The sequence below is a fragment of the Diceros bicornis genome, chromosome 5 (assembly GCF_020826845.1).
Source record: "Diceros bicornis minor isolate mBicDic1 chromosome 5, mDicBic1.mat.cur, whole genome shotgun sequence".
NCBI lineage: Eukaryota > Metazoa > Chordata > Mammalia > Perissodactyla > Rhinocerotidae > Diceros > Diceros bicornis.
In genome coordinates, this window is record NC_080744.1 from 68,145,934 (window position 1) to 68,171,326 (window position 25,393).

General features: G+C 41.4%; 1 protein-coding gene across 3 annotated transcripts in view; it reads right to left on the bottom strand.

The window, feature by feature from the left end:
• Positions 1-60: 60 nt before the first annotated feature.
• SIN3A (SIN3 transcription regulator family member A) overlaps positions 61-25,393 on the bottom strand; it is a 64,259-nt gene continuing 38,926 nt past the window's right edge. For all 3 annotated transcript variants that reach the window (XM_058542105.1, XM_058542104.1, XM_058542106.1), the window contains exons 13-21: positions 23,630-23,868; positions 22,070-22,253; positions 20,430-21,003; positions 17,889-18,058; positions 14,329-14,502; positions 9,910-10,002; positions 8,288-8,382; positions 3,558-3,765; positions 61-1,326 (exon numbers count right to left, since the gene is read on the bottom strand). In XM_058542105.1, coding sequence (XP_058398088.1) covers positions 1,096-1,326; positions 3,558-3,765; positions 8,288-8,382; positions 9,910-10,002; positions 14,329-14,502; positions 17,889-18,058; positions 20,430-21,003; positions 22,070-22,253; positions 23,630-23,868 — 1,968 coding nt within the window. In that variant the 3' untranslated portion in view covers positions 61-1,095. The remainder of the gene's footprint in view (positions 1,327-3,557; positions 3,766-8,287; positions 8,383-9,909; positions 10,003-14,328; positions 14,503-17,888; positions 18,059-20,429; positions 21,004-22,069; positions 22,254-23,629; positions 23,869-25,393) is intronic.

Genomic DNA, 25,393 nt, shown 5'->3' on the forward strand with positions numbered 1-25,393 from the left:
TGCTTCACAAGAGGTCTTTGGTGAGGACAAGGGACGTGGGTTGAGAGTTTATTCCTTAAGTAAGAACCAAGCTTTATTTATTTACAAAAAAAAAAAAAAGTTGGGGCAAGGGGGAAGACAAGTTTTACACAAAAGTACTACAATGGTAACTCCCTTTGGTAAAAAGTGTAATAAATGTCTTGTACATCTGTTCATAGGTACTAAATAAGAAGCCACATAGAACTATGGTACACAAGAAGCTAGAGCAGTTATGCTAGCACATCAAAGCATATTTCTTTTAATAAAAAATTGACAGTATGTACATTATTTACAAAAAAAAAGAACCAAGTTAAAATTGTGTGTGTGTGTCAGAGAGTAAAGCTGGTGGATGGCACTAGGGTAGACTAGTAAAGAAGCAGGTACAAAACAGTTCCACGGGAGCTAAAAAGGACGACTCATTTGAACATGTTGAGTTTGAGAACCAGAGGAGAGAGTAAAGGGCAGGCAGCAAGGACTCATCGGGACTCATCAGGAACCACAAGATGTCAATCCCAAAGCCAAACTGCAGGTCCCAGAGAAAACCTAATGGGTGATCATAGATGTGCTCAAATGACCAGGAAAAAAAAAAATCAAATCCAGTTTTTTTCCCTCTTGGGGGGACAGGAGAGGAGCAGTGACCATCAGAGTTACAATCCCTCTGAGCGCTGAGTCCTTCCCCAGTCTGTTTGTCAATGCACGCCCATCCAGTCAAGGTGTGAACAGCATCTGCTTCCCTCATGGAAGGTCAGGCCCCAGGAGACTCCAGTCCTAGCTCTGCTGGTGTGTGCAAGCAAGCTACATGTCTCTGTGCTTGCATGGATTTCCTTCCCCCTCCAGGGCAGGCTAATACCCAAAACCCTTTGGGAAAAGTTCCAGCTCTGGCTTTGTAAGGTAGCCATGTTCCTTATTCGTAGCCCACTTGGTGCCAGGTTGCACCAGCCACACACAGATCAGGTGGCCATGTCCCAGAGAGGCCCAGTGAGGCTTGAAAGGCATCTTCCTTGTTTCTTCAGTGTGTGTGAGTACACGTGGCCCCACACACACACCCCCCTCAAGTTATCTGCTCTGGCTTTGCAGTTATGGGGCTTTGAACACTGTGCCGTATTTGACACGGTACTTGTTAATGCTCACAAAGTGCAGGGTCTCTGTGTCACAGGTGGTGGTACAGGGCACCAGGCCCTCCAGCCCCTCACCCATGAGCCACTTGCTGGTCTCCGCTGCCATTTCACGGGGCACATGCTCCTTGGTCCATTTATCTACCCAGGCCTGGAACCTCTGATGTAGCCGCTTGCTAACACGCTCATGGGACTGCAAAACAGAACAAGGGAAAAAACCATGAACTAGGACCAAAAAAACCTTCAAATACAAAGCCCAATTCTGTCCTAAAGAAGCAGAGGAAAGATGTGGGCTCAACTCGCTGATACCAGTGGTTAGTTTAAAAAAAAAAAAAAAAGGCAATAGGAGACTCTGTTTAAAGAAAAGAATTGAAAGAGGTTAAGAACACAGAGCATGTAAGGAGTTGGAGCCCGTGAGTGCCAACACAGGGTCTCGGCAGGACTAGCCAAGTGCTTCTCAGCATTAGCATGCATTAGTATCACCTGGGGGACTTGATAGAACTACAGACTTCCTTGTTTCCAACAAGGAAAGCAAGCAACCCAGCTGATTCTGTTGTACGGAGTGAGACACAATGAGTTGTGACTGTTGATCATTTCCGTCAGCATGGCAATCCACTTCTAAGTAAGACAGCACAAAGCAAAGGGCTTAAAATCCACTCTCCACTCAGGGTATCACACCCACCCACCCCAAACCAGCAGAGTGCCAAGCACAGCAGATCTTCAGTGGAGGTTTACGTTCCTACCTATGCATCCAGTATGTGTTTATCAGTGCCCATGTGCAAGGCAGAGTAGGGGATACAAAGATGAATTCAGCGTTGCCCAGCTCCCCAAATAATCTGCATCAGAGACACGCAGACATACAACATACAGCACCATCCGAGAAGTACATTAACCTGCACACCCAACATCTGCCACTTGAATGTTCTGTAGTCGTTTCAAACATAACCAGTTCAAAACGGAGTGCTTGATGTGCCCCCCAACCTGATAACCCTTCCTATCAACAGACCCCTAAACTTCCTTTTACTCAAGCAAAACAAAGAAAACCAAAAAGCAAAAGCCACCAGGCATCATCCCTGATGTTCTCCTTACTCTTAGCTCCCCACATCTGATCATTACCACATCCTGACAATCCTATCTCCAGTCTGTATAATTCTTACAAGTGCACTGCCACCCTCTTAGTCCAGGTCACCAGCACATCTCACTTGGACAAGAGGAGTCTTTCGAGTGGTCTCTGTCCTTCCAACTTTGTGCCCACACACACTCCCATTCTCCTCACAGCAGTCCAAGCCATCTTGGTCAACAATGTCCCAGTGTACTTCAAACAAAATCCAAACCACGGCTTCTGAGACTAAGTAATGTGGCCTCTGCCCACCCTTCCAACTTCAGGCATCCCACTTTCCCTATGGCTCAAGCCACACTGACGTTTTCAGTTTTCCAAACATGCCAAGTCCTTTCCTCCCTTCTCAGCCTTGCACTTGCTTGTTTCCTCGGCCGAGAAAGTACCGACCCCTAACTCTTCACCAGGCTGGGTCCTTGTCATTATTCAGGCCTCAAGTGCCACTTCCTTAGAGAAGTCTTCCTCAACAAAAGCAGGGCCTGCATGCCAGTTACCCTCGATCACTTCACCTAACTTTTTCCTTGGTGGTGTGTATCACTCTACCTTACATGTTATACTTCATGGTTGTAGTCCCAGGGCCTGGCACAACACCTGGTGCACCGCTGCACCAGGAAGCTTTCACAATTGAGACAGCATGTGAAAACAGGCAGAATTCACACAAGCAATGCCACTTTGAAATGTAAATGTTGGAAGGAGCTTCAGTAGAAGGTGCCATCAGCTTTTATGGTTTTAATTGTGTCCCCAAAATTCATATATTGAAGTCCTAACCGCCCAGTACCTCAGAATGTGACCTTATTTGGAAATAGGGTCATTGCAGATGTAATTAGTTAAGATGAGGTCATAATGTAGTAGGGTGGGCTCATAATCCAATATGACCGACATCCTTCAAAAAGGGGAAATTTGGACACAGACACGCACATAGGGAGAACACCATGTGAAGATGAAGGCAGAGATCTGCAAGCCAAAGAATGCCAAAAATTGCCAGCAAACCACCAGAGGTTAGGAGAGGCATGGAATAGATGATTCTCCCTCTCAGCCCTCAGAAGGTTTGAACCAACACTGCCAACACTTCGATCTTGGAATTCTAGCCTCCAGAACTGTAAGACAATAAATTTCTGTTGTTTAAGCTATGCAGTCTGTGGTACTTTGTTACAGCATCCTTACCAAACTAATACACTCACTTACTCAACAATTCTCAAATCAAAGAGGAGGTTTTCATAAAGAAAAACAATCAGAAGCCTCTGGGGTAGGCCTGGTCCTGGCTGGGGAGGGAGATGTGTGGAGAAATTCCAGTTACTGGTTCTTACCTGATGAGCCCGGAGCAAGGCGGTCCTCCGATACATGTAGTCCTCTGACTTGATCACATACACCATCTTGTAGGAATTCAGTTTGAATCTACACTCCAGCTTATCCAGGCTATCCACATTCTCCATGGTTTTCTTGCTGTTTCCCTCCTTCCCTTCCTTTTCCTGCTGTTCTCGACCACGCTGACACTTCCGGATCCGCCGCAGATTCCTACAAAGCAGAAAAGCCCTGCAGGATGAGAGCTTGTCCAGACGCTGATTCCCATGACTCCCCCTAAAGGAGCTTTCCTTATTACACGCCTTCACAGCAATTATCACAATTTTAGTTACATACACATAAAAAATGTTCAACGGTTTCATTGTTATAAAAACCAGGGGCCGACCCCGCGGCTTAGCGGTTAAGTGCGCGCGCTCTGCTACTGGCGGCCCGGGTTGGATCCCGGGCGCGCACCGACGCACCCCTTCTCTGGCCATGCTGAGGCCGCGTCCCACATACAGCAACTAGAAGGATGTGCAACTATGACATACAACTAGCTACTGGGGCTTTGGGGAGAAAAAGGAGGAGGATTGGCAAGAGATGTTAGCTCAGAGCCGGTCTTCCTCAGCAAACAGAGGAGGATTGGCATGGATGTTAGCTCAGGGCTGATCTTCCTCACAAAAACAAACAAACAAAACCCAAAAACTTCAACTGCAGAGATACATAGAATAAAAAGTAGAAATCTTCAACCATCCCCCACTCCTAATTCTCCAAATCCCACTTGCCTTGGCAGAGGTAGCCAGTTAGCAGTTTTGATTTAAAACCCTCTAGGCCTTTCTGAATTAACATATGTAATCACTCGCTATAGTTCTGTTTTGAGATTTGTTTTAAGACATTATAGGATCATACTATAAATATTATTCTATTATTCTCAACTTTTCACTTAATGTCATGAAGATTTTTTTCATTTCACTACACATAGATTTGTCTCATTCTCTTTAACCACTGCAGAGGAATGTGCCTTAATTTAACCATTCCTTAAAAGGAATCAATCAGGGCTCCTCATCTGAACCACAGAGCACAGAAAATTATGTGAATGCCTATTTTTTCAATTCTTCCAAAGATGGTACATAACTAGTGCTATCCTACACACATAGGAAAGAAAATAATTCACATTAATGGATACCTTGGTGGGTATTTAGAGCTTAATTCTCTCCAACAACAAGCAAAGAAAGGTTGTCAGCTAGACAATTATATTGTTTCCAATATTCTGCTATTAAAAACACTGCTTCAGTAAGTATCTTTATATGCATGCATTTCTTTAGGACAGTAGTTCTTTGGTCCAAGGATCTTGGAGGTCCCCAAGACCCTTTTCAGAAGCTCTGTGAGATCAAAACTATTTTCATAATAATACTAAAACATTATTTGCCTCTTTTGCACTGCATTCACATTTGCACTGGCACTGCTAAAGTACTCGTGAATAAAAATGCTGGTGGTGACACGAAACCGTCCTTAGAAATCTTTGTATTCTTCTCTGGCCATGCACTCGCAATTAAAAAAGGAAAGCTGGTTTCACTTAAGAACGTCCACTTAAGAATGGCTGGCCCAGTGGCATAGTGGTTAAATTCACACGTTCTGCAGCCCAGGGTTTGCCGGTTCAGATCCTGGGCGCGGACCTACTCACCGCTCATCAAGCCATGCTGAGGCGGCATCCCACATAGAAGAGCTACAACTCTACAACTGTGATATACAACTATGTGCTGGGGCTTTGGGGAGAAAAAAGAAAAAAAGAGGAAGACTGGCAACAGATGTTAGTGCAGGGCCAATCTTGCTCAAAAAAAAAAAAAGTCCTTGATGAAGAACATTTTTTAAATTAAATCCCAGCCCCTGAGTTCACATCTTTTTCATATGTTGTGTGAAAAAGGAGAACTAGACATAAAGCACCTTTGTGTGCCAAAATACAATGGGATTCTTGAAGAAAAGCACTTTAGCACTCTTGAGTCGTAAGTCGATCACCATTTTTACCTGAAAGAACAACTGACTAGCCAGCCTGGAGTATTTGCCAGATATTTTCTCAAATATGAACAAGGCAGCCTGGCACTTCAAAGAAAACAACTGAACATATTTATTGCCAATGATAAGATTTAAGCTTTCAAGTAAAACTTTGAATTTTGGTAAACTGGTATTGGCCACCATGAACTGACAGCTTCCCACTACTTAAAGATGTGTTTGATGAGGTCAATGACAATATTAATAAATGTGATTTCTTTTTTGGATATTGTAAAATGAAAATGTGTCAACATTTGGTAGGTCTGCATAACTTAGTGAACTAATGTTGTTCAAATAATCAATCACAACAAGTTATAAAATTATACATGAAGAAAAGATTCAAAGTACAAAATAAACCAATGATTCTGACATAACTGTATAAAAAGTTCATTGATATTTTCATTGATACTGCAACTAACCTTTAAGAAACTATCACTTGGAAAGTTTTATTCTCATATCAAAGGATATCCATAATTATCTGAAAGGATATGAAAATACTTCTTTTTCCAGCTACATATTTGAGTAAGGCCAGATTTTCTTCATGTTTCAACCAAACAACATAGTGAAAACAGACTGAATACAGAAGCAGATATGAGAATCTAGCTGTTCTTCTATTAAAGCCACATGAAAAAGATTTGCAAAAATGTAAAGCAATGCTACTCTTTTCACTAATTTTTTGTTTCGAAATAGCTTTTCACTAAAATAGTGTTTATGATAACACATAATGGGTTTCATATTATTTTTTAAATGAATTCATAAACGTTTTAAACATTTCTCAGTTTTTTCTTTTATAAATATTTATTTATTTATTTATTTATTTTTTTATTTATTGTGAGGAAGATGAACCCTGAGCTAACATCCATGCCAATCCTCCTCTTTTTTATTTTTGCTGAGGAAGACTGGCCCTAAGCTAACATCCGTGCCCGCATCCTCCACTTTATGTGGGATGCTGCCACAGCATGGCCTGATGAGCGGTGCGTTGGTGCGCACGCACTCATCCACTACGCCACGGGGCTGGCACCAATATTTCTCAGTTTTAATTTCTAATATGGTAAATATTACTAGATACAATCCACAGAAACAAAAGCTTTTTGGAGTATTCAATCTCTAAGAGTGTAAGGGGTCTCAAGGCCAAAAAGATTGAGACCCTTAGATATAATAGCTGTAAGGCAAATTATTAGAAACTAAAGTTCTAGTAAAGGTCCCATACATTTTAACTGCCCTAACCCCAGAACGATTCTATCAATTTATATTTTCCCCCACAGTATATGAAAAGTGTCTTCCTTCCTCACACAGACTACAAATCTTTTAAAAACTTTGCCAACCTGGTGAGAAATACATGATGATATGTTTATTGTACTGTTTCATAAGCAGAAACTAAATCTTTTGTAGAGAGAGGGGCCTGGCACAGACCAGCTGCTCAAAGTCTGCTAAATGATTAATCAGCGACTGGAAGAACCTGGCAGGGCCCTTCTGCTCACACCCCTTTCCATGTTCTGATTAGGACTAAGTCTAATAATATTGGGATAATACCTTTCTGGAAATGTAAGACATGAGATTTCAATTCCAAACTTTTGGGAAGGAAGACAGCCACTCTACTACAGCAAAACCTATTTTCTACCTCTGAAACTCTGTTTTCATCCTCAGATAGAGGACCACCATTACAACTTGCCCATATGTTAAAAAGCTCTGTAGGGGCCGGCCCCGTGGTTTGGCAGTTGGGTGCACGCAATCCGCTGCTGGCAGCCCTGGTTCGGATCCTGGGCACGCACTCGCGCACCGCTTCTCTGGCCATGCTGAGGCCGCGTCCCACATACAGCAACTAGAAGGATGTGCAACTATGACATACAACTATCTACTGGGGCTTTGGGGGAAAAAATAAATAAATAAAATTAAAAAAAAAAAAAAAAAAAAAAAAAGCTCTGTAGAGAGGGTTAACACAGCAGGCCTAAGACTGCTATCCTTTGAAAGTCCTGCTTACAAGGTTGTCCCTTGGCTGGGTTCTGGGATCTTGGATTTTGGGAGAGTTTCCACCATTTCCTAAATGATAAGAGTGGCTCACTGTACCTTAACTGTTTATACAAAATATATGGTTTATGCTGAAAACCTGCTTTCCTTCAGCAAGTCTGGACTTTTGGTACATGCTAGGCAGAGGGTGCCTACATGACCACAGCCAATAAAAAACCCTGGCACTGAGTCTCTAATGAGCTTCCCTGGTAGACAGCATTTCAAACGTACTATCATAATTCGTTGCTGGAGGAATTAAGAGTGTCCTATGTGACTCCACTGGAAGAAGACTCTTGGAAGCTTGTGCCTGGCTTCCTCTGACTTAGCCACAGGCGCCTTTTCACTGTGCTGACTTAGCTGTGTATCCTTTTGCTGTAATAAATCATCACTGTGAGTATGACAATATGCTGAGTCCCATGTGTCTTCCCAGTGAATCATCAAACCTTAAAGACTTCAACACACGTTCCTATCCAACATAGGGAAATTATTGCTGATTCTCTAAAACTCTCACCTCCCTGACGCTTGGCACATGTTCCAGGTAAGCTCACAGTGTAACAGCCATACAAACCTTGAATTAGTGTCCTCAGAAGACAGAACGATGAATAGAAAAAGTGAAAACCAAGAATGTGAAAGTCATTTAAGTCTCCATTCCTCAACTGTGCACAGTGTATACTGCCAAGACATAACTCGGTTCACTCACCTTGGGAGAAATACTGGTTTCCGTGCCAGATGCTCACGAAGCTCAGGAGAGGTAGTATCAGAATTCATGTATCGCTCCACATAGTCTGACCAGCGCTAGGATTATAAATACAAAACGGGTGGGGGGAGAGCACAAAAACTGAACTCTATCCTCATCAGCAAATTCCAGGATTAAAATGTCTGAAATCCATAAATTTCAAGATCAACAAAAAATCCCTTCCCATAATGACAAGGTTATTACTTGGTACTGAAACACAGCATAAAAATTCTGTTGAAGAGCAAAACCCAAAGTTTCTCTGAGACACTTAAAAGTTACCAGAAATCAGTAATAGGCAGAAGCTAGCTCAGTGACAAGTTTTAGTTCCCCACAGAGTTTTGTTAAAGAACAAAATGTACGGTGGCAAATGTTTAGAAACCAGTATCTTTCACATCAAAATCTCAATTTCTGTCAGCCCGGTGGCACAGTGGTTAAGTTCGCACACTCCGCTTCAGCAGCCCGTGGTTCACGGGTTTGGATCCCAGACGTGGACCTAGACACCGTTCATTAAGCCATGCTGCGGAAGCATCCCACATACAAAATAGAGGAAGACTGGCACAGATGTTAGCTCAGCGACAATCTTCCTCAAGGAAAAAAAAAAAAAGGAAGGTTGGCAACAGATGTTAATTCAGGGCCAATATTCCTCACCAAAAACAACAACAACAAAAACCCAATAGAAGAACAATTTAAAGAAAAATCTGGATTTCTGGCATCTCTTAAAAAAACCGGTAATTGGGGCCGGCCCCGTGGCTTAGCGGTTAAGTGCACATGCTCTGCTACTGGCGGCCCAGGTTTGGATCCCAGGCGCGTACCGACCCACTGCTTGTCAGGCCATGCTGAGGTGGCGTCCCACATACAGCAACTAGCAGGATGTGCAACTATCACATACAACTATCTACTGGGGCTTGAGGGAGAAAAAAAAAAAGGAAGAGGACTGGCAATAGATGTTAGCTCAGGGCCGGTCTTCCTCAGCAAAAAGAGGAGGATTGACATGGATGTTAGCTCAGGGCTGATCTTCCACACACACACACACACACACACACACACATACACACACAAAAATTTGTAATCATGAGCCAATATTCCCACAAAACAAGTCTTTCCTCCATATGCCAACATCATACACGTGGCTTTTGGCTCTCATTAACATTACCTGTGAGACCCAGCCATGATAATCAACTCACTCTGTCTACTCTGTGGGGTTGAGAACTTCTGGCCTCATCTATTCCAATAAAAAGTAAACATGACACAAAGAGTCAAGATGATACCGGGCATATGGCATCTCGTTTGTTGTTTCTTCTAGTTTAGGAGAAAAACAGGAAAGCAGCTAACCATGAGATTTCCTCAGAGGAGATGGCTTTACTGAGAGCTAGATGAGGCTGCCATCAACCCTAAGTATCTACCATCAGGCAGCCCTTCTCTTCAGCTGAAGACATTGCTGGAATGACCTGTACTTGAAGCATCAGGTCCTGACCCTTAAGCAGGCTTAAGGCCTATCTTGGCCTTCTAGAAGACAGTCACTGGGCAGACTCTCAGAACATGACAGTTCTTTCAGCACACAGTTTCTGCAATATATTTGTCCATACCTCTGCTTCTACAGGGTCATCCGAGTTCTCCTCTTCTGTGTCTAGAAGCTCAATGGTCAGCTGAACTTGGCCTTGGCTCTGAATGAACATAAGCTGCAAATAAGAAACCTGAGTATAAACAAAAGACCATCTCCAAAGCTATAATGTAGCTTTTCAAGGGTTGGGAGGTGGGGAGCCAATAATGTTATAAAACTTTGCTCCAACTGAAGAGACCAGGAAGGTACTAGAGACCAGGAAGGTACTCAAAAGCTTAGGAGGCAGGTGATAAAAAAGGCAAAAGTCCAATCTTGCCACCAGCAAAATGAAATGTTAGAGTAAAACATTTTATGTTTTATACTTCTTGAATTAGCTAAAACTATAATCAATGTTAGAGTCCTTTAAAAGTGTTTTGTTCATTAGAAAGAAATACAGCATAAAGCCAGAACCATGAAATGTCAATGACATTTCACTTGATAATCCCATTTCTGAGACTGAACATACAAAGATGTAAACAAGCCTACAGCTTTAAAAAAAAAAAAAAAAGGGAAACTTCTCATACCAAAGTGAAGTGGAAAACATCAAAGACAACAAGCAGCAATCGCATTTACACTGCAATCAAGACCACCCAAGATATCACACACGCCGTGGGGTAAGGAACACTAAACACCAACATATTTAGAAGGGATCTGTTGCAATGGCATCAATCATATTTGAAGTTCTTGAAATTCTGAGTTCTGCTAATATTATTTGTGCGATTTTTTAAAAATTCATATTTAAAAGCATACACTGACAGAGGCAAAACCAAGTCACATTTTGCACAAAAGAACCAACAAACGGTGATGGCACACGGAACCCCCCTTTCAGAATCCCGAGATTCTCAATGCCCTGATCCTAAGGGCTTGCTACAGACAAGATCACTATCCAAATCACATGGAGAAGATCAGAGCTTAGAATGAAGCTTGATAATCACTTATTTCAATCTTCTTCATTTTATACAGCAAAAAACCTAAAATTCTGAAGAGTTCTGATTTCTCAAGGCCACACAGCTAGTCAATAAGCAAACAGGACCAGAAACCAGTTCTGGTTCCCAGTGTTCTTCTGCAGAAACTTTAACAATTCCTATCTGCTACTAAAATTTAAAACGTGACAAGAACATAATACACAAACACAAACAGTTACTTCCAAAATAGATTTGAAAAAAACTGCCCCTTGGATCTAGGATGACCTAGAGTGTCAAGATTTGTCCTACCGCTGTAAGGAAATCTCCCTTCAAAGTGATACTGATGAGATAGTCTCCTCTCTACATGCTTAAAACTGAACTCAATTTCACCCCAACAGGCTCCTCCACCTGTCACCTGTCTTGTTAGGCCCTTTACCATGTGTTCACTCCAGCTCTCTCTTCTGCAACCACTCTCCAACTCTTGACTAGCGTCATTATCAGACTGCCCACATCTATCACGCACATTTGGTAACTGCCTCCAATTGTAAACAGGCCTCTGGCTCCTCCACTCCTCCTCACTCAGTGCTATCAAACTGACCTCCCTGAAAGCTCGAATCCAGTGGGATCTTTAGTCCTCAAAAATGCTTCACTGCTCACCAATCACAAGAAAATTCAAACCTTTTTCTTGTAGGGCTATGAAGATCCTCTATCCTTTGGACTCCCTTTCTACACAACTCCTTTTCCAATATCCTATACTTCACTCACTCAACACATAATCACTGAACGTCTACTATTTATCAGGCAGGGGCACACTCACAAGAGAACATGATTTCTTGCTTTGGAGGAACTCAATTTAATAAAGGAAACAAGAATATAAAGAGCTATATTTACATTACAACTAAGTAACTACAAAGGTACTATTCTAGAGATATGGGTAATATACTGTGGGAATAAACAATTCTTCCTCAGTGAGCTAAGGAAGATTTCACTTCACTGAAGCGACACTCAGCTGGGCAATGAAGGACACAGGAGAAGACCAACCCATTTCAGAGAAATTATGACAGAGAAAACCATATTTTAAAAAGTACATAGGGACCAGCCCAGTGGCGCAAGCGGTTAAGTACGCACACTCCGCTGCGGTGGCCCAGGGTTTGCCAGTTCGGATCCCGGGCGCACACTAACGCACTGCCTGGCGAGCCATGCTGTGGCGGCGTCCCATATAAAGTGGAGGAAGATGTTAGCCGAGGGCCAGTCTTCCTCAGCAAAAAAACAAGAGGAGGATTGGCAGATGTTAGCACAGGGCTGATCGCCTCACAAAAAAAAAAAAAAAAAAGTACATAAAAAGAACTACACCTTCCTCCCCCAAAAAGGGTGAAGGACATTAATAAGCAATACACAGAAGAGGAATAAGAAATGCGCAACAGTAGGAAACAGGGAAATGTGAATTAAAATAATTTTCTAAGCATCTAATTGGCAAAAATAAAGACATTTGATAATACCAAGTGCTGACAAATGATGGGGAAATAAATGCTCTTATGAAAGCATACTGTACAGCCTGTCACTCTGGAGAGTGAAATGGCAATATCCATTAAAATTTAAATTTTAAAATATGCATACCCTTTGACCCAGTAATTTCACTTCTTTATCTCTACCCTAGACAGATACTAACACATGCATACAAGGATACAAGTACAACAAAATGCTGTTCAATGCAGCACTATTTGAGACAGTAAAAAATGGAAGTAGTTTAAATGTTCACCCATAAGGGAATGATTTTTTTAAAAACTATGGTACATTCACACTATTAAGTATGACATAGCAGTTGAAAAAATGAGCTGGATCTATATAAACCAAAATAGAGCAAATTCTAAGACACATTAAGTGAAAAAAGCAAGATGTAGAATATGCACATCTAATATCACTTTCTACATATACATACATATGTACGTAAATGCACAGAAAAGGGTCTTAAAGGATATACAGAGAGCTAAACATGCCTGATTTTTAAAAAGCAGCATAGAATGTGCATAGAAAAAACAAAGGGAGAGGAGGCTAGAGGTGGTGCTCGGGAGGGGAGCTGAGGGGCTGCCTATGCTTAGCTTAATACTAGCACGACTGAATTCTATTCTCTATGTAAATATCTTAAAGAAAAAGATCACTATGGTGACAAAATTTTCCTGGTTACTAAGCCTTTGTTCCTGCTATTCCCTCTGCCCCTCAGACAACTATTCTTATCTATAGGGTAAGTCTACCCATTCCTTCACAGGCCCTCACCACACACTTTAATATATTGTTAACTCATTGTAGGTGGGGATGGTAATTCTGTTTACCATGAAACTAAACACACAGTAAACTCATAATAAACATTTATAGATTTAAAACCCTGAAAAACTTAGGAAATCTCTTCTGTGGTAGGAAAATCCTCAGGTAGTAGAACATGAGATCCAAGAGTGAACTAGAAAACTCGTTGCCAGTTCTTTGATTCTAAATTAAGCAAACAGTATAAGCAATGGATTAGAAACTAGAGAAACAGCTGAAAGCAGCAGCAGATAACTACGTGGAACAATCTGGGGTCAGATCATTAAAGTACATGGAACACACCCAACCGAGGTCAAACATTTATTTAAGCTTAGCTCTTTCTGCTCAGCCAACTACAAACCTTCTTCCGGGCTACCTGAACGTGCCCTTCTTATGTAAATACATACAGGCTTTGTTCACCCATACACATTTATTACAGAGCGGCAATCAGTTCATATCTTTTGTATCGTTTTATTTGCTTCAGTATTTTTATAATTTATAATTAACTTTTAAGGGCTGCAAAATATGCCATCCAGTATTCACATGATGAGTTGGACATCTAGGTTGTTTCCAACTATTTGCTTTTCTAATTTGCTATTATAATGGTGGAAAACTGGAAACAACCTAAATGTCCAACAAGACCTGCATAATTTTCTATAAAATGAACTATCAAACAGTCATAAAAAGATGAAGACCCAGAGGTATTGCTAATTTAATGAAATAAGTTATGGAACGCTTTGCCCAGGGTAATCTTTCAAAAGATATACAAGCATAGAAAAATCTAGAAATGTCATCAGTGATTAACTTCTGGGAAGAATTATAGGTGACTATATTTTCTTTTCTCTGCAGTTCCTATCTCTTCTACAACGATCATGGATTACATGTATAAACATTTTTGAACAATGTTTACAAAGCATTATAATATGAAAAAATATTCAGAGAAAAACCAGAATACAAAAGTGTAAAAATCATATATGATTTTTTAAAAGGCAAGAAAGTAACAGACTGTCCATGGGAGACTTTACCTCCACTTTTCCATGTTTTTTGTATAGCCTCCAGTGACCTCACAGCAAGTCTAAGGAGTTCCAGGAATGGAATCACTGGGTCAAAGTACCCTGATATGACTTTGACTTCTGGTAGAGACAGTCCCAACAACTTACACTGTCACCAACACGGTCCCTGACTACATGAGTAACTCTCACCTTAAAGCAATTCTCATCTGACATGAGTTGCTCAGCCTTCCGCTGATATGTTGACTCCAGGAGACTCCGTGAAGTCTGCGTGTTCAGCTGGCCTCCAGTGGCCCCATTATTGTTTTCTGCCAAGTAAAGATCAGTCACCTGTACACAGATCTCATCACTCACGATGTGTTGCAGCTGGAATCAAGCAAAGGCAAGTCATCAGTGGACTAAGAAAATATTTCTCCCTGTCATACAGTCAACCTTCCTTTGGTAGTTAAAGTCACTCAGCTCAAAAAGTTTTTTCAGTTGGTAATTTTAGAAAATTAATCACACAAAACCACTATTTTATTCTTGTGGAGAAAAACCAAGCCAAAATCTTCACCCACATCACTAGCCCATGAGTAAAATTTTCAAATCTATTTAAAAGCAAAACCATAGGCAACTCAGGTTAATGTACTGTTTTATATTTAAAGTTCTCAGGAACTTAAAAAATTTTTTTGACATGAAAGAAAATTTCCATGGCTTCCTATTTTTATGGTGCTTCTTTATCATTTATAGTTTGCTGTCACATATATTCTCATTTGATCCCCGCAACTACCCTGGGATGCAGGCTGAAGAGGGGTGCCCTGTTATATATGAGACAGATTTACCTGTTAGGTGAGAAAACTCACTGTGTGCCAAGGCGAGGAGAAGGGCCTTGGAGAATCATGAAAGCAAGATCCATGTCTATATTCCCAGCCCTAGTACAAAAAGTCTGAAACTCATTAGGTATTTAAGAAATTGTTGCTGAATTAATTGTCCAAGGGCGCTCAGCTGAAGGAGCAGAGTTCGGACTAATATTCAAGTTTCCTGACCCCTACACCAATATGCTTTCTAACACACCACCTATTTTTCCACATCTGATAGAAAGTATAGTACTTAAATTGTATATAATGTTAATTAACTCATTTTCAACATAGGTCAATCAAAACTGACTTGGTAACTTTTGCAACTATCTTATTAAGCTATCTGATGACCAGAAAGTTGAACCTTTCAAAGTCTCCATTCTCACAGGTCATGACGATACTACTATTACTATTGTGAAATAAAAATGCCCTCAAATGAAACTTTACCCATCAACATGCCAGAGAATGTGAAAAATAGACACAAGAAAAAAGCAAAATGTTAACTGCAATATCTGTTTGTCTATTTCACTTTAAAATTCTCATAATCACTAAGTCATTCTATTTTTAGGAAGATACATTCTTTTCGAAGTGCTAGTAACTATGACAACTACTTATTTTTAACATTTTAAAAAGTCTTAAATGATAAGTATGTGTATTTGTAGATAAACGGACACACTGCAAGGTCAGAAGGGTGAGTGATTTGACAGTGGTAGAAAGGCCAGCAACTGGAGATGTTAAATAAATTACAATTAGTCCAGACAAAGGATTCTAATGTGATCATTAAAATAATGCTTACAATAACTTGATAACATAGGGAAAAGCTTAAGATAGAGTTTTTAAGAGAGAAAAAAAGTAGTGTGAAAAACGTATATCCAGAGCATGGTCTCTACCATGAAGACACTCCTGCTGCACACTTTCTTGTTGAAGTAGACCATGTCACTGACTTCCCATCCATATCCTCCTCTTGGCTATCTGGCCCCTCCTAGAGTCTTTGGAAAGCGCAGCACTATAAATCCAGGGACAACTAGGCAACTCCCACCTCCAAGCTAGGCTGGTCAGATTCTCTCTCAGGCTAATTTGAAATGACACAATGAGTGTTTGGTAGACTTTTTACAGAGGAGCACCTGGATGGAAAGGTCAGGTAATGCTGGGGGGCCAGAGGTACTGCTGTGGCAAGCCAAAGCCTCAGGGGCCTGGAGAAGCCTTGAGTACGTGCCAAATGTCCATCTGCAGAGACAAGCATGAGAATGGAGCAGATATCCAGAAAGAAGGCACACAGGAGACAAAAAAAACTTCCTAGTCCAAACCCTACATGGTCTGGCCATATTTTGAGTTCTGTACTAGATGGGTCTGTGAGACTGCCTATTGTATTCTTAAGACAAATCTCTCAAACTAGTCTGGAAAAAAGTATGATAAATGTATGGCTTGACCTTGAAATATATGTTCTACCTCCAGTCAGCAATGAATTCTGGGAGAACACCAAATGGGATGAGAAGAATGAGAGAAGATACTGAAAAGTTAATTGAAAAGTTAAGATGAAAAGAATGAAGATATGTTTTGAAAACACTGGATTTAGGTTTCTGGATGAAATCTGTTTCCAAAAAAAAGACTGGACATTATGTATTATTGACTCAAAATCATAACTGGGTAATTCCAGTAAATGGACTAATCATATCTATTGTTTCAAAAACCAACCTTGGGCTTATAAAAAGCTAGTTTCATTGGATTTTTAAGGTTGTTCTGCTGGTAGTATGAAAGACTACATCTAGCTGTAGCAGCAGCAAACTTGTAAGCAAAACATTAGCACATGGTAACTGGAGTATTTATTTTATATAAATTTAGGGAATGTTAGCAGGGATTAGTCTCTCAAAAATTATGACCATAGCTGATTACATCCATATAATGATTTCTGTCAGTCACCATACAGACCCCTTAAGGGAAGGCCTAATAATTTGACTTTCAGGGAAAAAACGGTCTTCCTGACAACTTTGTAAAGATCCCAAGATTCAGTTAAGTGTTTTTTCTTGACTCTAGTAGATACTGTAGGAGGGGTGCAGAGCCATGCATCCTTCCAAATTCAAGATAAAAGATGGGTACTTTGCCAAGGATTCCATATTTTAGCCCAAGAAAGCACTGAGCAACAAGTTTTTCTTCCCACAGTGGCAGCGTGGACTCTAGAATAGAATTTTCTTTTTACAAGTTTTCACTTTAAAGAAAGTAGTGTACCACCACCAACAGACTCTGATCCCTTCAGGAGTTCAGAACTCAAGGCAAAGGAGTTGGAATCTAACTATTATATGCTATTTGCTATAAAATTATCATTGTTGTAAAGAACAACATATTTACAAACTCCCAGGGTACCAAAGGAACAAACCACAACCAACCATAAACCTAACTCAGAGGGAACCTTAGATAGTGAGGCGGACAGAGTACTATACGTTATATGAAACCCTTCTTGTAAAAAGAACTTCAAATATTAAATGAGGAAAGTACACAGAATTACCAACACCTACGGAAGAGGAAACGTTACCCACTGAGAGCTCACCCCTGGCCGATGAGGTGAGAGCTGGGCCAGCAGGGCAGGCAGCTGGGTCAGGACCAGTGCCTGCTCTACAGGCGGCCAGCAAGAAAGGGGCAAAATAGCAGGTCTGAGGTAGGCTCATATGACTGTGAAGGTAAATGGAGCAAAGCAAAGGAGTCAAGTACATGGCTGAAGTACTCCGACCTCGTTAACGGGAAAAATTCGACACCACGTTAACCTCCCTCTCCCCTCTATAGAACCATACCCTCATAAACTCTTAAATGAGAAAAGTGCCTTTCCTTTTCCAACAGAAATCTGCCCTTTTCTCTTTGCCTGATGCATCTTTAGGTAAGGAATTCTTTCCTCACCAACCCTAGCCTCCACCGTGCCCTCACCTGTCTGACAATGCTCTGGATTAGTTTGTCCATGGTGAAGGCAATGTAGGCATGAATGGTGAACATCTCTCTCAGCGAATCTTCATACTGTGATGAGTCTATATTGCCATCCAGCAGGCTCCGCACCATGTCCAGGAAAGCTGGGTAATAATCTTCTACATCAACATCCACTGTAGGAGAGATGGGATAGGTGAGGCCTTACCCTGCTAAGAAAAGACCGGGAGAGAGGGCAGGGCAAACCCCACAGCTGGCCTATAGAGCATTTGAAAGAACAAACCCTAGGTATTCAAAACATACCCACTCAATCCGCTGCAGACAGAGATGAAATCTGACAGGTGGCTACAATCACCAGCGCTGTCTATCAGAGGAGAGTGACTCTGCAACTTTAACAGCGGCTTCTAACACTGACTGACCAGCCAGAAAGACTTATTTACAATACAACTGGGCTCTGCATGATAGAAGAGCAAAATATCCCAGGGAAGAAGTCTCTTCAAAAAGTGCTGGCTCCCCTGCTGAGAGAGGAACCTGGTCTCCCACGCTGCAAAGAGCATTCCTCACTTGGGTCACTTGCTCATAAAGCTATTCCAATAAAGCGTAAAGTGCAGATGAATAAAAGGCAGATAAGAGCCATACTCTACTCTAGCACTGAGAAACCTCTTGGGAACAGAAAAATAGGAGCGCAAATTAAATCCTCTATGAATAATGAAGTAATCTGCATTTGTCAGTCTCTTTGTTTAAAAATGGATTCCCAAGGTTGTACTTCACAAATTGCATTGAATGATCTGTACTTGCTGCACATGAATCACTTCAACCACCAGCTGGAATCTTCTCTGTTGTTACAGAGATGTTTGGCAACTAGGAGAGAGCACAAGGAACGGTGAGAGGACCGTGCCCGGAGCTTACTAAAGTAAGGCCCTTTCCATAAAGCTCAAAAACAGGCAACTGATCTCCAGTGTTGGCAAGCACGACAGTGGCATGAGGGGGCTGTGGGGTAGTGGTTACGCTCTATTTCTTGAGCCAGGTGCTGGTTATACAGGTGTGTTCACTTTGTAAAAATTCACTGAGCTATACAATTCTGATTTGTATACTTTTCTGTATATATACTGCACTTCAATAAAATGTTCACTGAAATGAAAAAAAATTACAAAAAGAATTCTTTGTCATCGACATTTGGTTACCTGTTTGTAAAGTTTATACAGGGGAAAAAAGGCTGAGAGCAAAAGCTGACCTCCATTTACCTCCATTTATCTGAAGTGTGATAGACTCATTAAAGATGCAAAACAGGACAATTACTATTTAAAAGAAGCAATTGGCTTGAGTTTCATCACAGAATATCACCTTGTTCAGAACCACAGCATAGGCATGGGCTGTGCTACTGCTGTGAAGAATGCTTTTATGCCAGAATAAAGCTAAAGCTACGAGCGCAAACCACAGACTTGTGCTCACAAGCTATGATCAGTGCAAGGCTTGGTATTATCACTCAAGACTAAACTAATAAAACTCAAACCAGGTGAAGTCAGTGGTCAAGCCAGGATTAGGCCATTTTCTCTCTCATTTCCCAAGCAGATGGAATCACCACACTGAGGTCCAAAAGTTGTCTCTCTCAAGCTAGGATTAATTCAGATAAAGACTTTTAGAATTAATTCCCAGTGTCATTAGCTCTTCAAGAGATAGAAGACGGGCCACGCATGGGCTTCTTACATCAGCAATAGTTTAAAAAAAAAAAAAAGATAATTTACTCCACAGATTGGCTATTTCCTCAAGAGCACAGAAGAAAGGCTTCACGAAAAAGGTTTTGGCTCACAGCTCAAGTACCTAATTTATGAATTCAACAGTCATCTAGAAGCAGGCAGCACAGAATTACTTAAAGCACCTGGTGGCTTCCTTAACCCTCACTGATCTTTCTTCTTCTGAGTTCTCCATCTTCATTCTTGTTCTGCCTATTCTACTGTCTCACACCATCTCTTGAGTTTCAATCTCCCTCCCATAAAGTATTCCTATTTATTAGGAATGAGACATGGACCCTACCGGTTAAAGAAAAGTCCTGCCCAAATAGATCTGAGCAAATTTGCACCTGTCTTAGGCATGAACAATTAGGAATTTATGTTCTGTCATAGATGGAACCAACTGTGACATTTCAGTCCCTCTCTGTCTCTTGAAACACTTTGTGATAACCTAGACACCTGCCATTTGGGAAACTGATGGCAAGTGACACCCCTTCCCTGGTGTTCACAGTACCAGCAATTGAGTGTCCATGATCCAAGCACTGCATAGGGTGATCTGCCTATTTTCTCCAGTTCTCCCAACAAGCCCACAAGGTAACAAGAAGCACCTCCGTTTTACAGGTTTACCATTTAAACTCAGAGAGTTTAAATAAGGTCATATAACCAGTAAATTGCAGCAGAGCTAGGATTTGAACCCCAGTCAGGCTCTAAGGCCTGCCTATGCTCTATGTATAAAAGAAAGCAGTCCTGAGTCTAACTAGGCCCTAAGGTCCCCAATCCCTCACATCTTTTGTAAAGCAACAGCCTAAGTACTCACTAGGTTCTTTGAGACGTAGCTGGATGGCAGGGCTGTCACTCTTGTCTCGCTTTATGCCCAGCACTTCCCGCTCCCACTCTCTCTCTCGGTTTTCTTCTTCAATTTGCCGTTCAGCCTGGGAACAAATCCGCAGCAGCCTCAAGCAGAGAATCTGGTGCAGTCGCATAAAGATATACCAGTTGTTATTAACATAGAAAAGGTTGTATACTTCATCCATTCCTCTTAACTTCTGAGCTGCTGTGTTACTAAATAGTAGCTTGGACTTAGGGGGACTGCCCCCAACACCATTGTGCTTCTTAGCCGCCCCTGTGGCTTCATCTACATCCATTTCTTCTTCTTCCTCTTCCTCCACATCTGAGAGGTCACCTCTCTGAGCAAAGAGCAGATCTGGAATAAAATGATGCATGATTTGCTTGATTTTATACTTGTCCTCTTTCTGAATGCCTGTCTGCCTCTTCACATGGTGGATAATCAGAGCAGCGGCATCTTCCAGGATCTGTTTGTCTTCATAGGCAAGAGAGAGGTGTGGGCCAACAGGTACACCAGCATTTTCCTCTGTAGCTTGCTCTTGCCTCTAACAGAAGAGAGAGACATGATAACGTGACACATCTACAGCAACAACAAACAGACCTACAAGACTACGCCAGCAGTACTTTCCATTACTAACCATAATGGCTATTATTTTCCAACCCAGAACTTCCAGAAACAAAAAGGTATGAGGATTGCGGTTTAATACAAAAATACTGGTACCTTCTGGACTTTGAAGATTTATAGGGCGCAACAGGACAGCATTGGGATCATCTTTTAAAAATCTGAATTAGTATTTATGGAGTTTATGATATGAATTTACGATATTTTAAAATACTTCTGCAGTGGGAGTGTGGAAGGAGACAAATGTAACAAAATTGGTAAAATAGGCATGATTATTTAAGTTTATGTAAGAGCTCATTTTACCATTCTCTCCCCTTTCGTGTATGTTTTACATTTGCATAATAAAAAGTGTTTTAAGGGGCCGGCCCGGTGGCGCAGCGGTTAAGTGTGCACGCTCCGCTGCGGCGGCCCGGGGTTTGCCGGTTCGGATCCCAGGCACGCACCAATACACCACTTGCTAAGCCATGCTGTGGCGGCATCCCATATAAAGTAGAGGAGGATGGGCACGGATGTTAGCTCAGGGACAGTCTTCCTCAGAGGGGAAAAAAAAAAAAAAAAAAGTGAGGAGGATTGGCAGATGTTAGCACAGGGCTGATCTCCTCACAAAAAAGAAAAAAAAAAAGTATGCTGAATAAACAAGGATCAATGATAAGTGTTTAAGTTGTGGGAAGTTGAGATGAGCTACATGAATGAAACAAGGTACCATCTGAGAGAAATAGATGAGGAGAGAAGTGGGAGAGGGAGGTAGCAGGCATAAACTGAAACCAGGATGGTAAACTGGGAAACCCGTAAAACAGCTTAAGTAAAAAGGAGAGGCTTAGATTTAAAATGGTAGAATCAGGAATAGAAGTCTATGTCAGTTATGAAGCAAGAATCAACAAGTCTTGGAGGGTCTCACTTTCATATAACAAAGGTAATTTCTAGGAATCAAAGCTATGCTGAACATAAAGACTGGAATCCTTTCACAGATGTAGAAACTTCCAGCTCACCTCATCATAGATACTCTCAATCTCGTTGAGTAAGCTCTTAGACCTCAGGACCTTGGTATCATTCTGTTTAAAGTTGATGCCCTGGTGGTCCAGAGACTTCAAGTAGTATTTCTCATTTTGTTCTCTCCACACCTTGTTAAAGCCTCTCTGAGCTTCTCGCCATTCTTCCTCTTTCATCTTCAACCTAGTGGGATGTGATGGGGAGGTGGAAACAACAAGATGGAAATTGATATGTGGGAATTATAAGGTAGGAGAGTCATATTCCTTGGCTAGGAATCCTGGCTCTGCCACATATAAGACATATAAGACTGTTTTCTTATCAGTAAAATAGGGATAACACCACCTACTCTCATAAGGGTTTAGAAGTGAGAAATATGTCAGCCTTACTTTATTTCAAAAGTCAAAACATATAATACGTCTGTCAAAATTACTGGCAACTTGGGATAAATGTTATTCAAACCAGTCTTGAACTCTGTTACATGAGGAAATTACTCTCAGGACTTATTTTGGGGAACTAATTTGTCCCAAAGCCAGAAATCCTTCCTAGAATAGTTATTTCTCAAACAGCATTCCACAGAATACCCTTAAAAAAGCAGTTGTTTTCTTTGGCCAGCTAAAACCAAGTTAAAAAAATTTCTTTGCTGCAAGACTTCTAAGAACGTTCACTATGCTAAATTAAATGCAAAAGTCCAAGAGCAGAGAACTTGCACAGTAAAGTCCCTTTGGACACAGTTTGGGCAGTTCTGATGAGAATAACTGATCCTAACACTCCAGAAGAGGAGAGAAGAGTAAAACCAAAACCAGCACTAGAACTGGAAAAGATCCTACATCTCAAAGCCAAAAGTTAAATGCTACTGGCAAGCAGGAAACTAACTCGTGCCAGCTCTTGAGGGGAAGACTAGGGAGGAACAATAACATCTGGGCATTGTGAACTGTGCAGCAGAAAAGAATTCCTTTTCACCAGGTGATACTGAGTGAGGAGCCAGCCCTTAGCTGGGATGCACGGTGGGGTCCAGAGTGCCATGGACTTGGAGGAGGCTGGGGCCCAGCCTTGGCTCTAGCCTCCTCTTTAATGCCTGGCCTTAGGTGGGTACAATAGACCCTGGACACCTCAGGCTGAAGGCTTGTTAGGAGAAAGAAGTAAGACATTCTTGTTAAAAATGGCAAGCTGTCTTTTTAAATAATACGTATCAATTTTACAAAGACAAAGAGTGATTTTTCTTACTAAAAAACAAACAAAGGTGTTAACAACAGTTAGTACTCAGAGGCAGGAACGTGGGTGGTTGTTTTCTCCTTTGTTCTTTTCTCTATTTTAAAATATCCCCTCAAACACGCATAGCATTCCACTATGGACTTGCAAGGTTTGTTCTCTACTTCTGGTGACCCAGAATGCCATCAAGAAGCTCCACTATCCATGCTGCCCCCGATTCCCAACAACCGGGGTAGGAGAGAAACAGAGGTCTCATGGGATAGCCAGGCTGAAATGAGAGCCTTATGTAACGGGCCACTGAACCTGTCACGAAGCACACTACCGCACAAACGGCACATTCACCAAGGTACCTTTTAAGGACAATGGGGACGGCAATGGAGGGGTTCTTCCTCAGCCCATCAATGATGTCAGCTGCTTTGTCAGCATATATCCTCTGGAGGGCTTTTCGATGGATGACTTCCGATGTGCCCCCAAGGGTGTTGTCCAGGCGAAATTTGGCTTGTTCCTCAGCAGACAAGCGGGAAAGCTTCTTCTGTATTGCTTCCAGAACCCGGATTGTTGCCAGATTGGTCTCTAAAACTACATCAAGCTAAAGAAAAAGACAAAATGTGCTCAGGACCCAAACCAGAATAGAATAGTCAGGAATATAAGGTGGGGAGTCAAACTGCCTGGATTGGAATCCTGGCTCTGCCATACTGGCCATAGTAAGACTCTGTTTACTTATCAGTAAAATAGGGATAATACCACCTACTCTCATAAGGTTGTTTTCCAGATTAAACAACACAATCCACATAAAAAGTTCAGCACAATGCTTGGCACATAATGAATACCCAATAAATGATGGGTAAGTGGTAGTTATTACTTCTACCAACACCACTGTGCTTTGCTTAGGACCACTGACCCGGGATCAGAGAGACCTAACAAGAAATAACCTTACTGACACTTTTCCCTAAACTTTGCTAAATCGCTAAAATCTGTTATAAACAGTAACAATAATTTAAAAAAACAATCCCCAAAATATTACTCAAGATGATACATCAGTCTCACAAGTAAGGTTTTTCAGGGTAACTTGAAATATTTAAATACGTAATAGCTTTGTTCCACATCCAGTAGTAACAAGTGCAGTGACTATGATTCCTTAAGGACTTCAATGTTGTATCTGTGGGTAACCACGTAAATTCTTTCTGAACTCTCGGCCCTTATTTTCTGGCAACGGCCTAGGCTGACCTGGTTAAGGATATGACTAGCAACCTTTAACTTTTTTCCTAGGCATAATACAGGATTCTCTAAATGAGGAACAGAAAATGAAATAAATGAGCAGTCTCAAGGGCCTACAACCAAATGCCTATACAAGTATTCCCTAAATTTTCTAGTTTTCAGATAGTGGTAATCATCTGTCAAATATTTCTGGTCCCCCTTCTCCCCAATTATGGACAAATGATGGATTGATCTTCCTGGCTCCCAGTGATTGAAAAGGGCAATGTAACTAGTTCTGGCAAATAAGTTATTAACAGGTGAGTTGAAGTAATGTTTATTACTTCTAGGCTAGAGCATTTAAGGGTGCAAGATCCTTCTGAGCTCTCTTTTCTCTCTAGTGACTGGCAATGCTCAAGATGGTGGTATTCTGTCAGCCTGGGTCCCCAAGTAATTCTGATGAGAATCCCATGCTAAACATCAGTGCACATGTAGCATGATCAAGAAATAAACCTGTTTTTTCAAGCCATTGAGATTTGGGGGTTGTCTGTATTGCAGAATTACTAACGTATCCTGATGTATAAAAGGAACGCTCCATCACCCAGCCCAGCCCACCCAATCCTAAGCATACACACACACTCCTCACACTTTTTTCATCGTCACTCCTGTAATCACAAATGGGAAATGAGGGCATTACCTCTCACTTGCAAGCATACCAGTGGAGAACAGAAATATCCTGTCAAAAAAGATGCTCATCTCTGCTTTCTAATTCATCATCTAACCTTACAAACACAGGTAACAAAGAAGCGCTTTCTTTAGCCTGATAAAACTTTCCAAAGAAGTTAACATCTGTCATGATTTAGTTTTCTGCAAGTGGTTGAAACTCCTCATAAATACTCCTTCCTAAGGTCGCTGGGGGG